The sequence below is a fragment of the Histoplasma capsulatum genome, assembly GCF_000150115.1.
Source record: "Histoplasma capsulatum G186AR genomic scaffold supercont2.5, whole genome shotgun sequence".
NCBI classification, from domain to species: domain Eukaryota; kingdom Fungi; phylum Ascomycota; class Eurotiomycetes; order Onygenales; family Ajellomycetaceae; genus Histoplasma; species Histoplasma capsulatum.
This window is the reverse complement of record NW_025544805.1, coordinates 1884578-1898765: the sequence shown is the minus strand read 5'-3', so window position 1 is coordinate 1898765 and position 14188 is coordinate 1884578. Positions and strand designations below refer to the sequence as shown.

Genomic DNA, 14188 nt, shown 5'->3' with positions numbered 1-14188 from the left:
AGCAGTTGTTTGGGTTGAGGATTTCTTCCTTACCAGCTAAATATTCAATCTTTTGGAAGTTTTATTCACACCAGTGGCTATGTGGTCATCCTGCTGCAAACCGCGAAGAGCTACCAGTGGTGAAACACAACCACTTCTCCCCCAACATCATGATTACGATGAAGATACAGCCCTACAGCATCAGCTGCATGAGAAACTGCGCACTTACCAGATGCTCAAGGCCATTTGTAGTGGCTACATGCCGTCCACATACCAAATCGTCTCCAACCTACGCGCCATCCTCGTATCAAGTCTTCTCAACCCGGAACCTCTTGCTGTTGGAAACACTAGTCGAGAATTGATTACGGATCTCAAGCTTTGCATTCGTCTGCTCATAGATCTTCTACAGGAGAAGAACGGCGAAGATCAGCTACAAACTGCCATATGGCAGCTGTCCAAGTTGAATGTGGAGATTGATACCGCAAGTCTTGCTTCCAGGGGCACACTTGCAAAGGCTCAGGCGGATACTGCTGCCGGTATTTAATGATACTTCTCAGGGGTTTTTTTTCTACTACTACAACCTTTAGGCAAATTCTTCTGATACCTCAATTCTAGCTCGCGAAAGCATTCGTACTGTTACCAGCCTCTTGCTAACAAATTCCGACTTCCGGCGGTTAGTCGACGATTTGGTTACAATTGGGCGGATGGTGTTTGCCGATACCGCGTCCGCACTGTCTTCCGCAGCTGCCGGAGTTGCGGAAGAAGTGGAACCTTCAGGTGAAGAGAGAGCTAACCTAGGACCAAGCGGCTCAGAAGGCAATGGAGGCCCATCAACAGAGAATTTAGGCCACGACCTGCAGCAAGTTTCCGGAAGCACACTGGATGTAGTGGGTCAAACGGGTAAAGCTGCAGCTCAAAGCACGGAGGATAACGTGTTTGGGCACTACAAAAACCCATTACTCGATAGACTGAAGAGAACTGTTCAGAACCTACGCCAGCGAGACGACTATACCACCTCTGTATCGACCATCACTCAATTGATTAAGCAGTATGGAATTATTTACTCTCGTGCTGTAGGGGAAACGGTCAATGTTGCTAAGGAAGAGGCTGAAGCAAGCTCAGAGCTTAAGCAGGCAGTTCTAACCCTATGGAACTTAATCGGATCCTTTGGTGACCGCCAAGAATGGCAGCTTGTTGAACAGAAATTACGTGTGGTGGTCAAGCACTCTAAGAAAGACACAGAATTTGAATCACTGCTGAAAGACATCGGAAATTCTCTCCAGGATCTCTTGACGGACCCTGGCTTTTTCGACTCAGCGGATGAAATGGTTGAACTCTTGAAGCAGAAAAGCCGCGGTATTGGCTCGGATTCTACTCTTCGTCAGGATGTGGATGTATTTTTACAGCAATTGAGCCGTGCGCTTTCTTCAGTCCCTGGAGATAAAGCTGTAGCCAAGCTGATAGGCGCCGCAAAGAAACTTACGGGTGATTTATCCCGAGCCTTCAACGGAAAAGCTCACGCAGTCTCTGAAGACGCTCTCAACGTTTTCCTCCCGACATTGATCCGTTCGATCCAACATATACCAATTCCGAGATTCGAAGTCTCTGTACCAGAACTAGACTTGCTACTTGAGAATGTTGTGGTGGAACCAGGCCGCACTTTCCGCTCTTCCTCCTTCTTTCCATGGAGACTTCTCGTAACGACCCGTAATGAGCTGGAGGTCCGAAAAGCGCATTCCAAGGCAGCCAACACGACCATAAAAAACGTCGTTACTATAACAATGAACGGCCTGAGTATGAGTGCAAGCGAGTTTGGATATTGGATCCGCGTCCACTCACCTCTGTATATATCTTCCTTCAGCGATGAAGGTATTGCCAGCTTCTCCCTTGATGAACGGGGGATAGATATCTCCCTTGACATCGAGATTGGACCTGGTCGTATCGAAAAATTGGTTTCCCTGCTAGCTGTTCGTGTCCATATCCACAAGCTCGACTACACGGTGCACAAAGGCCCACGGTCGTTCATGTGGTGGATCCTCAAGCCTTTCCTCAAACACATGGTCCGCCGCGTTCTAGAGAAGAAGATCGCCGAGCAGATTGTTACCGTGGTACATGTCCTGAATCGAGAACTTGTTTTTGCGCGCGAGCGCCTACGTGCTACAAGGATTGCGAATCCACAGAGTCTGGCTACCTTTGTCCGAGCTATTTTAACACGCGTGACTCCGAAAATGGACCCGGATGTTTATACCCGGGTCGGATTTGATGCCCGATGCGAAGGGGTTTTCAAGGATGTGTATACGCCTGCGAGCGTGATGAAGATATGGAATGTTGAAGGGAGGAGGGTTGGAGAGGCGGTCCAAAATGGAGACCAGAGTGGTGGCGTTCAGATGACGTGGAGGAATGATATATTTGACGTTGTATCTCGTTCATCTCGGAGATGGAGTTCCTTTGTTTGATACGCTTTTTTCTCCCGGGTTGTACTATGGCCCAACACCCTGCAGCCCTTGCTTCTCCCATCTTTCCCCTCTTTGTATGTTTAATTTGACGTCTACACATTCATGTTTGGTACCCGCTCCATCCTCTAATGATCGATGATCTTCTTGCTTACGGCTCCTACTTTTACACCCGTCTCTGGGGCGGTCTTCCTGAGTTTCGTTGCGAAAAGAAATCTAATGGACATGTGACACATTTTCCTATCCACGGTTTCATGTTCATTTACCCGTCAACGCGGTAGTAGGCGGCGATGCAAGCATGACATTCTCTAGCGAGTAATCAATCGCATATCCCTGGTAAATGTCACACCAACGACACCAACGACACCAGCATATAGACACGCCGTGTCCTTTCTAGCCAATATCGCTTAAAATAATAACAGAATGATCAATCTTATAACCAAAGCCTACTGAATAGTACCAATTCGAAACTATAATGCCTCTATCTACCCACCTACCTATAACGCCAAACACACACCCATCCCAAAATCAACATCCTTCGTTATCATCGGTGTTCAAAACTTGGAAAATATGTACCTCTAAGATAACTTTGCCATTCGGCCCAAGCCATGACGTAAATGGGCTAGGAGAAATCTTCTCTGTTCTGATGCAAACAACTTCTGAGATTCTGGACCTCTCACTAATTGCTCCAGGCACACGGACACTGTTCCCGCGAAGTCACTACACGCGGTGGAGGGTGTTTTAAGCGCTCAAGCTTGTGGTACATCTCATCGCGCGAAGCGGGAGTCAAACGCCAAAGTAAGTTTTTGGCGCAGCCCTTCATCCTGTTTCTTTCTTTCCTTCTTTCTTTTTTTTAATGGTCTAACGCCATTTACCATTTGACAAGCTCTAAGGAGAATAAAAGAGGGGGGAAAGCTGATATGCTTTCTAATACCAATGTATGAAGGTGTTTCCAAAGAGGATGACCATAGCCCACGTTACATAATTAAGGAGACGAAGGAAATGAGGAGGAAGTAGGATCGCGCATGCTTCCCATTTGACGATTAATACTTTACATGCATTGGATGCTCTTCTCTTCTTGACATTCTCTATCCAAGTCAGTAGATTGCCCACACAAGGAACAATTAGCTGCGCGCAGATCATCAAAGGCATACTGTAACTGTGTCCATGCTGCCTGCAACAAGCTCAGTGCTCTGGCTCTACTATGGTATATGGGATGTTGTAGATACATAAAGTGCAAACTAAGTAGATCAAGCTTATCATTTGTGCCGTACTACTCCCGAACCCTGTGGACATGGTTCAGTCGACGCTTGCGCCAGCGGTATTTGACGATGAGTGGACGCGAACTCTGCCAACCCGCAAGAGAATTAATCAACCGTTCGGTTTACCAAGCCAACGGGCAAATACCGTAAACAAGAATTACAGGGCTAACCACTGGAACCTCTCCGAGAATACCAGGTTGTCATTGTTGTGGACTCTTAAGGGGCAAATTACCTAAAAGGGACGTGTACACGTGACCAAGTGTAGTATTTCGCGGAATTTTGATAATCCGGCTTATTTGCCAGTTTTGCGACAAACCAATTTATTGTAGCCTATCACAGGACAGAATCACCTGAAAGCTGCCAGATGTCATCTAATTTACTTACACACTCCTTCACTCCTCCAGCTCCTAATGTTTTTCTTAACGTGGGGTTCTCAATGTTAGAATAAACACTATACGCTGCCCTTTTAGTTTCGGCACTATTTTGTCACTCGTGGATACCCTTCTCATTTATGTTTCTTTACATGGGCCATTCGAATGGGCGGATTTATACCTCCGATCGTTGACCAAATCCTAGAATTGCCACGGTAGCACAAACCGGGTTCCTATACACGGTACACCTCATTGAGACATTGGGGGAGATAAAAATTCGCGGCTTGGAGACACCAGGCTGGTTCAGCCATGCTCGCGTTCCCCTTTCTTCTGGGGTTTTCCGTACTCGTGCTCCTCCCCGTCGTGCTGTGCGCGGAGGACTACTACAGAATTTTGGGACTGGACAGGTCCGCGTCTGATCGTGACATAAAAAAAGCTTATCGGACGCTAAGTAAAAAGTTCCATCCTGACAAAAATCCGTATGCGCTTGTTCCCCTTTTTCCCTAAATTCTCCGCTCAGAACTCCCGTTCATGACCATTTGCTAATTTCGCACATTTTGCTCTCCCCTTCTAGCGGAAACGATTCGGCGCATCAGAAATTTGTCGATATTGCCGAGGCATACGATGTCCTATCCACTCCCTCGACAAGGAAAATTTACGACCAGTATGGACATGAAGGGCTAGAGCAGCATAAGCAAGGCGGAGGACGAACACATGACCCATTCGATATTTTCTCGCGCTTCTTCGGAGGAGGTGGACATTTTGGCCATTCCCCCGGCCAACGCCATGGGCCTGCTATGGAAGTTCGCCTCTCAGTGCCTCTCAGGGATTTCTATAACGGCAGAGAGGCGACTTTTGAAGTGGAAAAACAACAGATCTGCGAAGCTTGCGAGGGGACTGGGTCTGCTGATGGGGAGGTCGAGACTTGCCATCAGTGTGGAGGTAGGGGAGCGGTGATTAAAAAGCATATGCTGGCCCCGGGGATTTTCCAGCAGGTTCAAATGCATTGCGATAAGTGTGGCGGACAAGGGAAGACAATACGGCGTCCCTGTCCCGTATGCCATGGTCAGCGCGTTGTGAAGAAAGCCGTCCCAATATCAGTGACGATAGAGAGGGGGATGCCCAAAGGAACCAAGATAACGTTTGAAAACGAGGCAGACGAAAGCCCCGACTGGATAGCCGGCGATCTGGTTATTAATCTTGAGGAGAGGGAACCAGCGATTTCCGAAGCCGAGAACGACCGAACTGATGGTACGTTCTTCCGACGGAAGGATAACGACTTGTTTTGGAGAGAAGTTCTCAGTCTCCGAGAAGCATGGATGGGAGACTGGACGCGCAACATCACACACCTGGACGGCCATGTCGTCCAGTTGCGTCGGAAACGGGGTGAGGTAGTTCAACCCCTCTCCGTCGAAACTATAAAAGGTGAAGGCATGCCCATCTGGCACGATGGTCATATGAATGCTCATGACCACGGCGAAGAGTATGGTAATCTCTACGTCGAATACACTGTCGTCCTCCCAGACCAAATGGAGAAAGGGATGGAAAAGGACTTCTTCGCGCTATTCGAAAAATGGCGCAAGAAGAACGGCGTGAATCTTGATAAAGACAGCGGCAAGCCCACCCGCGCCCATCTTAAGGATGAATTGTAACATAGTTAGATGCATAAAAGATTCAGCATTTGTTTATCTTTTTAATTCCCCCTCTGGTTATATCCATATTTGCCTTTTCTCGCTCCGGAGTGGTCTAATTTCATTTTCATTTTCATTTTTTTTTTTTTTTTTTCATTCTGTTCTTTTTGTATGCGTCTTGTTTGAATTTCTTTTACTGTGCTGGCATCTGTTACGTTCACGGGCTAAACAAAGTTATAGAGATATTAGTAACAACCATCATGAATTTTTTGAGTGGATTTGACATGGAAACATTTGCAATCATACGTTCCTCGAGCAGGCTTCAGAAAACATACCCTTGTTGTCCTTCTGCATCCGAAATATTGTGAATGTAATTATTAAGGTCGAGAATTCAAATCCCCTTCAAAATTGGAGATGAGTTCACGATCCAAATAGTGTACAGGACTTCGATATCCTTTCCAGTCATTATCATCCTTCTGATTCAATTCAGATAAAATGATTTCAATATACATCATCCCCGCCAATCCTCTCGGAGGAGTTCTCCTGCATCCAAGCAGATTCATTTGATTGGCCTCCGTGCTTAGTCTGGCCACTCGTATTCGAGTGTCTGCGCCTGTCCTGCAGCTACTCAAGCCATGCCTGCATGAAATTGCGCTCTCCATGCAACAAATACGCCCGATGTCAGTGTGCTTGGCGAAGTTGGCGCGAGAACGAACTGACTCTATTTTTGGAATCTTGAGAAGCCCAAGACATCTTTGGCCCCATCTCCTTCTCCTCTCATCATACCAAAGAAGAATAGCAGCCTGGTTTGGATCGAAAATAGCCCTGAGCCGTTTTGATGCTGATACCCCGAGTGGAGCTGGACTTCGCCATATTAGGCAATATAGCCCGCCAGCGGCTCTGTGATTGGTAAACTGGCAATCTTCAATTGTTGCAGGAATGGGATGCAACTATTTAAAGATTTGACTTGCAACGTTGCGAGCGACAAAAAATCTGTGCAGGAAAAGGATTAAATCTCCTGAGCAATGTCTTCCAAAGCAACACCTCCAGGGCTGGAGGAGGGCCATTTCCTGATGACCATTGTGTGCTCCTGGGGACCGATTCAACCCCATTCAACCTCAGTAATCTATGAAACATGACCACAACACCTCGTCACGATCATCTACCAGAACCAGAGCTCGAGTAAGTGCTTTTCCTGGGAGAAAGGAGAAAAGAGAAATATCGTGAGCCCTGGGAATGTGCGGCGGGAGTCAGCAGGTTTCAAGATAACTTGTTCATTAACCTCTGCACTAGGCCACTGAATGTCACAAACGGTGACTCCGTCACGACAAACACAGCCAAGGCAATCAGCCATGACAAACGCAAGAGCTATAAGTTACGCAGGTTCCCCCTTCGAGCTGTGGCAGTGATTTTTGGCCCAATAATAGTCCTGGCCTACTTCGCTTTTATCTGGAAATTGATCCAGACGAGAGAAGGACATACACTCAAATTTGGCTTCTCCAATGAGCTTTGGATATACTACTCCTGGTTCCTTGTCGGCGTATTTGGCCTGAACTTTTCAAAGTATGGCCTACTTGGTATCGAAGCTAGCATGCTCCACGATCGCACCTGGCAGGTTGAAAATACCATGACTTTGTTGATGCATTGCGACAGCTCCTGGAATGGACCAGGGGGTTGGTTCAAATGCTGCAGCGCGTTCTTGCAACGGAGGAGGATTGCTGCAGGGCGGCTGTGGTACACGCTGGCGGCCCTTAGCTTGGTTCCCTTTGTAGCTCTACCACTGTCGGGTTTGACCATGGAACCTGTTCGTGGTTATGTCAAATTGCGTGATCCTCCCCTGGCCATTGGACACAAGTTAGATGATTTCCATCGCAGAAGTCAAGAAGCAAACGAAAACTTGTTCTGGAGAACTGGCTTTCCTCCTAAACTTCCGGGATTAGGTATAGCCTATATCGCACCTCATGTTCAACGGGAGTCCTTCCCGTACCTCCGAGAAGTGCCGAATATCTTGCCTTCAAATGTATCTGAAAGCAACCCAGAGTTTTTCCTTGCACCGCAGGCAAACGTACCAATAAATGGGACAGTGTGGGGTTTACTCATAGGGTGCAACTGCTCCATTGTCAAGTCGTTCTCTGAATTCAAAATCCTTAGCCAAAGGCCACCTGCCAACTTTAATGAAAGTAGTTCTCTGGTAACGCTAAATCTCAATTCTTCCATTTTGAGCGACAGGATACTTGTTGCTGCTAATCATAATGCGAACCTGGTAGCTCATGCTCAGATCGGCTTCAACCTTTCAGGAGTGTACGGGCACGCCAGCTGGGCTGCTCCTAAGCCTATGCCAGCCATTTTTGAATACGCGCTCTGGCAGGCACATAGAGATATGGGATTTAGCCTTTTGGGAGAACAACTCAATTTCAGCAAGACGATTGATTTTCCCATGGCCGATGTTAACGGTCCATACTTTCAGGCAGAAAACGGTACCTTCTACTTCAACCAAACCTTCTACGGCAACCAGCCCGACGAAAATGGAACGGTCTCTTCAGATCCAGTGTACCAAGCTACGGCTTTAACCCACATTGCCCCTCCCATAGGTGTTCGTTGTATTCGCGACTCTAAGCTTGGATATGCTGATGTCGACTGGCAAGGCTCATTCCGCTCATTCACAGAGAGTGCCCCCCAGTGGGTTGACAGCCACGAGAGCGGGGATCAATGGGCATTTGGCCAAATCGGCGACGCAATTGCTGGCAAATTTACCGAGATCCTGACATCCACAAACTCGCCTACAACCCTAAGTCTCACCCACGGGTTATACTTCCCAAGTTACATCCAGGCAGAGACCCTTTACCGGTCAATCATGCTCGCGCATGCCTGGGACGCCCTGGAATTAATGTACGACAGCGGCTACTCCTTTGAATCTGCGTATATATTACCCAATACAACCAGCTCGCGAGCCAGCACCGTTATGGGTCCTGGTGTCATCCCGCCCATCTATGTGGGGGTCTTGTTCGCCATCTGGACCGTAGGCTCTGTGATATTTGGCTGCGTGTATGGCTTTCGTTGCCGATGGTCTGATACGTTGGATGGGTATAGTATGTTCCGATTCGGAGCGGATTTTGCGCAAGAGATCAAAGACGAGCCCGATTTTGCGTGCGCTTCGGAGTTCCAGGAGTGCCAGGCACTGTGGAAACTACCGGGTTTGGTAGGTGATTCTGAGCTGCAGATGGATATTGGGCATATTACGCTGGTGAAAAGGGGGAATGAACCGAGTAAGGGTAAGAAATATCGCTAGAAATGACTGTGGCGAGAAAGTTCCATTTTTATGTCTTTCTTGTTCCTTCGTGCTTGCGGATGTCGCGAATCTGGTTCGTCAGATGTTGGTGATTTGTATTTAGTATCCTTGAACAACGTTATCAGCATCTGGGAGTGGTGCTATGTTGAAGAAATGTTTAACGAGTTTGTTACAGTGGACCATTTCTCATTTCACAAAGTTCCCTGAGCTTCAACTCCTCCTGGATGACTGGGTGGCTGCATTCCAGTGGCAAAAATTTTCCCAGTCCAGTCCATCTATATTGGTCCGCAAGGTAGTCCAGCGCGTTGTCGTTTTTGTTTTAGCCTTCCAGATATGCGAGTAGGGGAATCAAACACCCTACTGCATCACTCTGCCCTCTTTAGTATATCGGTCTTTTACTTCTGTTGCAGTATTTCAGGGAGCTGCTCCAGCGGTATGACTCTAGAACAATCTCATGTCTCCTCGTTTCTTGCATGTTGGCCATTTGCTATCTGCTTTGTTGTTTGACCAGGTTTCTCCAAGCATTTGGGGGCCACTTTATCAGGGAGAGTTTCCTTGAATTCTCTCCGGAAAATTCTGAGAAAGTCTTCTTCATTCAGTTTCTTTACACTCTTTTCTGATGAGAGGCAGATGCTAGGATCTAGGATTCTGCTGGTCACCAGGTGCTCGTATAGTTCTAGGCTGGCCTCTGTTCCCCGGAAACTGATGGCTTTGGTTGAGGAAATAGTCCGCAAGGTAGTCCTCGCTGTCCAAAAAGACAAATAACTAACAGAATTGCGCGCATGTTTTATCTTTCCTTGTTTTGATCGCCGTACTTTGCCATTGAGACTTCGACGTCACATTGAAAGTCTCAGGCCTCGATAAAAAAAGACACGGAGTTAAATGCGGCCATTTTAAAACCCCGACTTGACAGCGATGGATGCAACAGACTAAATCAAGCTTGATGATATAACCTTCTTACTTCTTACTAGCAACTGACTGGTTAACTAACTACAGATTACTTGACTACTAGGAATGCTCCCTGGCCTCAATTCTTAAATCACATCGACTTCTCTGACAGCTGTTCGAGAGGTCTATAGCCAAACAAAGCCCTATCTTTCTTTACCAGCGGCAACATGCTCAATCAACAAAGCTAACGTGTCCGACTAACTTACCCGTCATAATGCCTCGTACCGAGGGATTGTTGACGTCTTATAGCCGTTTCTTGGCAAGAAAAAACATTTTTCAACAAGGGCTCGTTCATTTCTCCACTCAAGGCCAATATCGGCGACTTATTTCGGGGGAGTTATCTTTATATCCCCACGGACTTGACACTGTTAGCAGGAGAACCCTGCAGGATACCACACAGCCAGGCCAGATCGTCAACTAAGTGGTTAATGGCGCTTCATGCAAAACAACCATTCATTTCAACTGCTCCGTAATTCTACATATCACCCCTAAGTTAGCTTCGTCATTCAAAGGAAGTCTTTAAATTCTAATCGCTGGTTTAAAATGGAAGTAAATATAATTCAGTCCTCACAATCGCCTTCCTTAGCATACCCTGGGGATCTTGACTACTATATATAGGGTACGGACTCCAAGAACCGCAGCAGAGAGTTAGAGTGGGTCGAGTTGGTTCAGCTTTGCCTTACAGATAACTCTAAAACAAACAACCTTGAATTTAACTAGTGACCTGAAGATTTAGCGAAGTTTGTTAATTGGAAAGAAAGGCAAAAGTAAAATAGCTCTTGAAAATTATTATAAATGGAGATATAGGAACTAATTATTCGTAAAATAAGTTGATTAGGCTATTTTTGCTATTTTTAAATGCCAGCGGTAATCTAGAATAGTTTAAAGAAAAGAAGAAGGATAAAATTTACTGGATTCTGTAACCAGTATAATCTAAGAGTTATAGATGGTCAAAAGTTAACTATGACAGAGCAAAAGCGTAAATCTCCTAAGATAAAAATATTCTTATCAAATAGCTCTTTTCTGAAAGAAAGAATGATAAAATTCATCACCACTTCAAATGTAGCTATTTTTTGATAACACACTTTCCTGCCATCACATCAATCAAGGTGCTGAAGCGAAAGGCGGTTGATTATTCAAATACTCGTACCAGCGAGCCTCCCACACATGAACAAGAGTGAGAGATGTCAGCTCAATCGATCAAGACTGGACAGATATTGAAAGGATTGTTCTTCTACACCCCTCGAAGCCGTTGATTTGAATGAAGGAGACGGGTGAGGCGGGATCTTGGTTTCGGCGGATTCAAGTGGCCAGGGACAAATATCCCTGGCCGTGTGTTTTTCTTTTTTGAACGCCGGCCGGACGCAATCGGCGGGATCGTGTGCGGCATGCTGGATAGATCAAAATGGAGATTTCTCACAACGCGTGAGAAATTTGTCGTGAAATAGTATCCTGGGCGTCTACAGATATCGGATTGGGGAGGGATGCGGGAAGAATGTTGAGTGTCCAGACACCAACCTGTGCGCCAGCTTGTTTGCTGGACGACAACAACCAGGCATCCAGAGCTTTCGTGCAGGTTCGCAGTCTGTATGGTCTGAGGGATCAAGGATACCGAGATCAAGGGTGTGAAATTCGGGGATCTCACGTCATCCACAGCCGTTTTATTTTCTACTTTTGTTGCGGGATCGCCTCATCAAGCCGGCGTCCCATGTTGTCAGATCTCCGCCGATATTTGGGCCCGTCATGCCATTTTCTTTTCTTTTTTGGCACACCTTGTTTCACATATGTTGAAGGAGATGTCCCCAGTTGGTGGGAGCAGTCAAAACCCTTCGGTGGCTCTTGTTACTTTCAACTGTCGTGCAACTTGCTACGAACCAGGTGAATGTCTGGAAGGTTCGTAGAGCCTCGTTTTCCATCTGTCTTTGCTTCCGCCGCACCCTGAACGAACAACGGAAAGGACACCATATCCATATACCCACTTCGCCACTATGAGGCCATCGTGGTCTATCATCAGAGTTATTATTGCGTTTACAACATGCGCTGCAGATGCCCTCGTTGCGGCAACACACACTTGCCCTCGGCCCATGTGTTCATGGTGCATGGCTCCAGAAGAGGTGCATGCTGTAGGTATAGGATTTGACCTATCCGCATCTTACGGGTATGTTTCCCCCATGGGCTCTTCGATACGCACTACGCAGAAATTTAGTTGAATAACGTCTTACCCCTCTCCAGAACGGCCGTTATTCGATACCACAATGGCTCCTCTGTCAATGTGGCCAAGATTGACGCTTCCATGGAGTACCGATCTCTGATGGAACAACTTTCAGAGAACGGCCGGCAGAGAGCACTCCCTGGCCGCTCTGACTCTGGATGGGACGAACCAGGCCATCTCGGGGACTCATCGCAGCGGCGGCTCCAAGCAGCGTTGCCCGACCTCGATATTAGCGCCCTCTCCTCGCTCATTTCTCAACTGAAAGCTGAAACCGAGAGACTGTTAGGCCACTCTATCCATTCCGTGGCCATCTCATCTCCAGGCTACATCCAATTATCGGAGGCGGAGATCGCCCAGGCAATCGAGCACCTGGGACTGAAAAACATCGCCAGCGATTACGACCTGGCAGTAACCTCCTCGGAATACGCAGGCTACTCATTCGGCATATTCACCATCCCTACGACCGTGGATCCTTGCGAACAGACTCCAAGGCAACAAACGGAGCCCGAAACCGTTTTGCACCTTGACTACACAGAAGCCGCTCTCAGCGGATCAACCAGCAGCAGCACCCCGCAAGATACGATTCCGCGTCGCCGCACCGATGGCGTGTTCGCCGACTGGAACTTAGGCCTATCGAAGCGACCCCGATTCATTGAGGAGGAGGCGTACTGGGATCTCCTCTGGCGTCGCATTCGAACCGAGACCGAGAAATCCGAGAGAAAACTCACCGGGGTCATTATGACTGGCGACGCAATCTTCAGTGGCTCTAGATTTCTTGAGGTTGCTCTGGATGCTCTGCGCGGGCTCGTAGAGCCATCCGCCGTTCTGCAGGCGCCGGAGCATACTCCAGATCTTGTATTCGCGGCAGCGAGGGGCGCAGCGGAGTTTGCGAAGAGAACGCAAGAGCGCCCTAGGGACTGTGTTGAGAGCGAAAGGTGTCGGAGTTTGAGGGGGTAGTTTCTTTTCTTTTCTTTTCTTTTTTTTCCCCCTTTCCTTTTACATTTTTCCAGGCGTTTATTATTATTGTTATTATTATTATCATTTAAACTGGTTACTTGATTTACGCAGGGCGATATAAAATCAGTCGTTTTATTTATTTATCAGGTTATCAGGCATGTAACTCATTTTCTGGTCTGGGACTGCAAGGCATGATTGTTTTTATACTCAATATAATAATGAACTCTGAACGTTGTCCTTGTATTAGTATGAGTATTATTATTTTACTTTTTGAACATCCAGTCCATACAAACTAAGTTAGTAGCCTATTGTGGCGGACGTAAAGCTTGCGAAAACAGAATTTTCTGCCACCCCCTGAAAAGTAGTAGCAAAACACCGCAAAAATAACCAAAATATCCACATATCTCTAGAATCATTCAAATATCATCCAATTCATTCAAATACACACCTTTATCATCAAATACACACCTTTATCATCAAATCTGCCAATATGCCCCCCCAGCTCAGTGAATTTACCACCAATGAGATCATATGCCTTCTAAATGATGATTATATATCTGCTCAGATTGCACAGATCATTGAGTGTCATCTGATCACTGTATATCAAATCCAACAAAATATTCACTGCTTTGGAACTGCTAGAAGTTCTTGTTCAACATGGGGTGTAAAGTCAAAGATCACATCAGATATCTTGTCAGATTTGAAGGATTTTTTTGAGATATATCCAACTGCATATCACAATGAGGCTGTCTGCTTTGTGAAGAATGAATTTGATGTTGATATTCATTCTTGATCAATATCTAGATTGTTGAAGAAACTGAATTTGACATGAAAAAAGATGATTAATTATTGCAATTGTCACTTATAGAACCTGCTAATTCATCAGTTCTATTTGATATAGATTAAACCCATGATCACTCAACACAACAAAGAACTTCAAGCTGAATGATGTATTCAAATTACTCAGTATCAATCTGATCAACTTATATTTTTAGATGAGAGTGCTGTGAATGAACATACTGCAGATTGATGATATGAATGATCAAGCAGAGAATTCTCTTGTTGCATTAAAAGACTCTGTAAACA

The 14188-nt window shown here is 46.4% G+C and overlaps 4 protein-coding genes across 4 annotated transcripts; all 4 read left to right on the top strand.

Annotated features, from left to right (window-relative positions):
* Positions 1 to 79: 79 nt before the first annotated feature.
* HCBG_04600 (uncharacterized protein) lies at positions 80 to 2873 on the top strand (the record flags this gene model as incomplete). Its single annotated transcript, XM_045431649.1, has 2 exons — positions 80 to 515; positions 658 to 2873. 2 exons carry the CDS (start codon positions 80 to 82, stop codon positions 2433 to 2435), a joined length of 2214 nt encoding a protein of 737 aa, XP_045288202.1.
* A 1210-nt stretch (positions 2874 to 4083) lies between these two features.
* Positions 4084 to 6124, top strand: HCBG_04599 (uncharacterized protein; the record flags this gene model as incomplete). Its single annotated transcript, XM_045431648.1, has 2 exons — positions 4084 to 4544; positions 4640 to 6124. The coding sequence occupies 2 exons, from the start codon at positions 4375 to 4377 to the stop codon at positions 5715 to 5717; spliced, it is 1248 nt and encodes a 415-aa protein (XP_045288201.1).
* A 707-nt stretch (positions 6125 to 6831) lies between these two features.
* HCBG_04598 (uncharacterized protein) lies at positions 6832 to 8985 on the top strand (the record flags this gene model as incomplete). Its single annotated transcript, XM_045431647.1, has 2 exons — positions 6832 to 6878; positions 6990 to 8985. 2 exons carry the CDS (start codon positions 6832 to 6834, stop codon positions 8983 to 8985), a joined length of 2043 nt encoding a protein of 680 aa, XP_045288200.1.
* Positions 8986 to 11921: 2936 nt separating this feature from the next.
* Positions 11922 to 13102, top strand: HCBG_04597 (uncharacterized protein; the record flags this gene model as incomplete). Its single annotated transcript, XM_045431646.1, has 2 exons — positions 11922 to 12091; positions 12166 to 13102. 2 exons carry the CDS (start codon positions 11922 to 11924, stop codon positions 13100 to 13102), a joined length of 1107 nt encoding a protein of 368 aa, XP_045288199.1.
* Positions 13103 to 14188: the final 1086 nt, after the last annotated feature.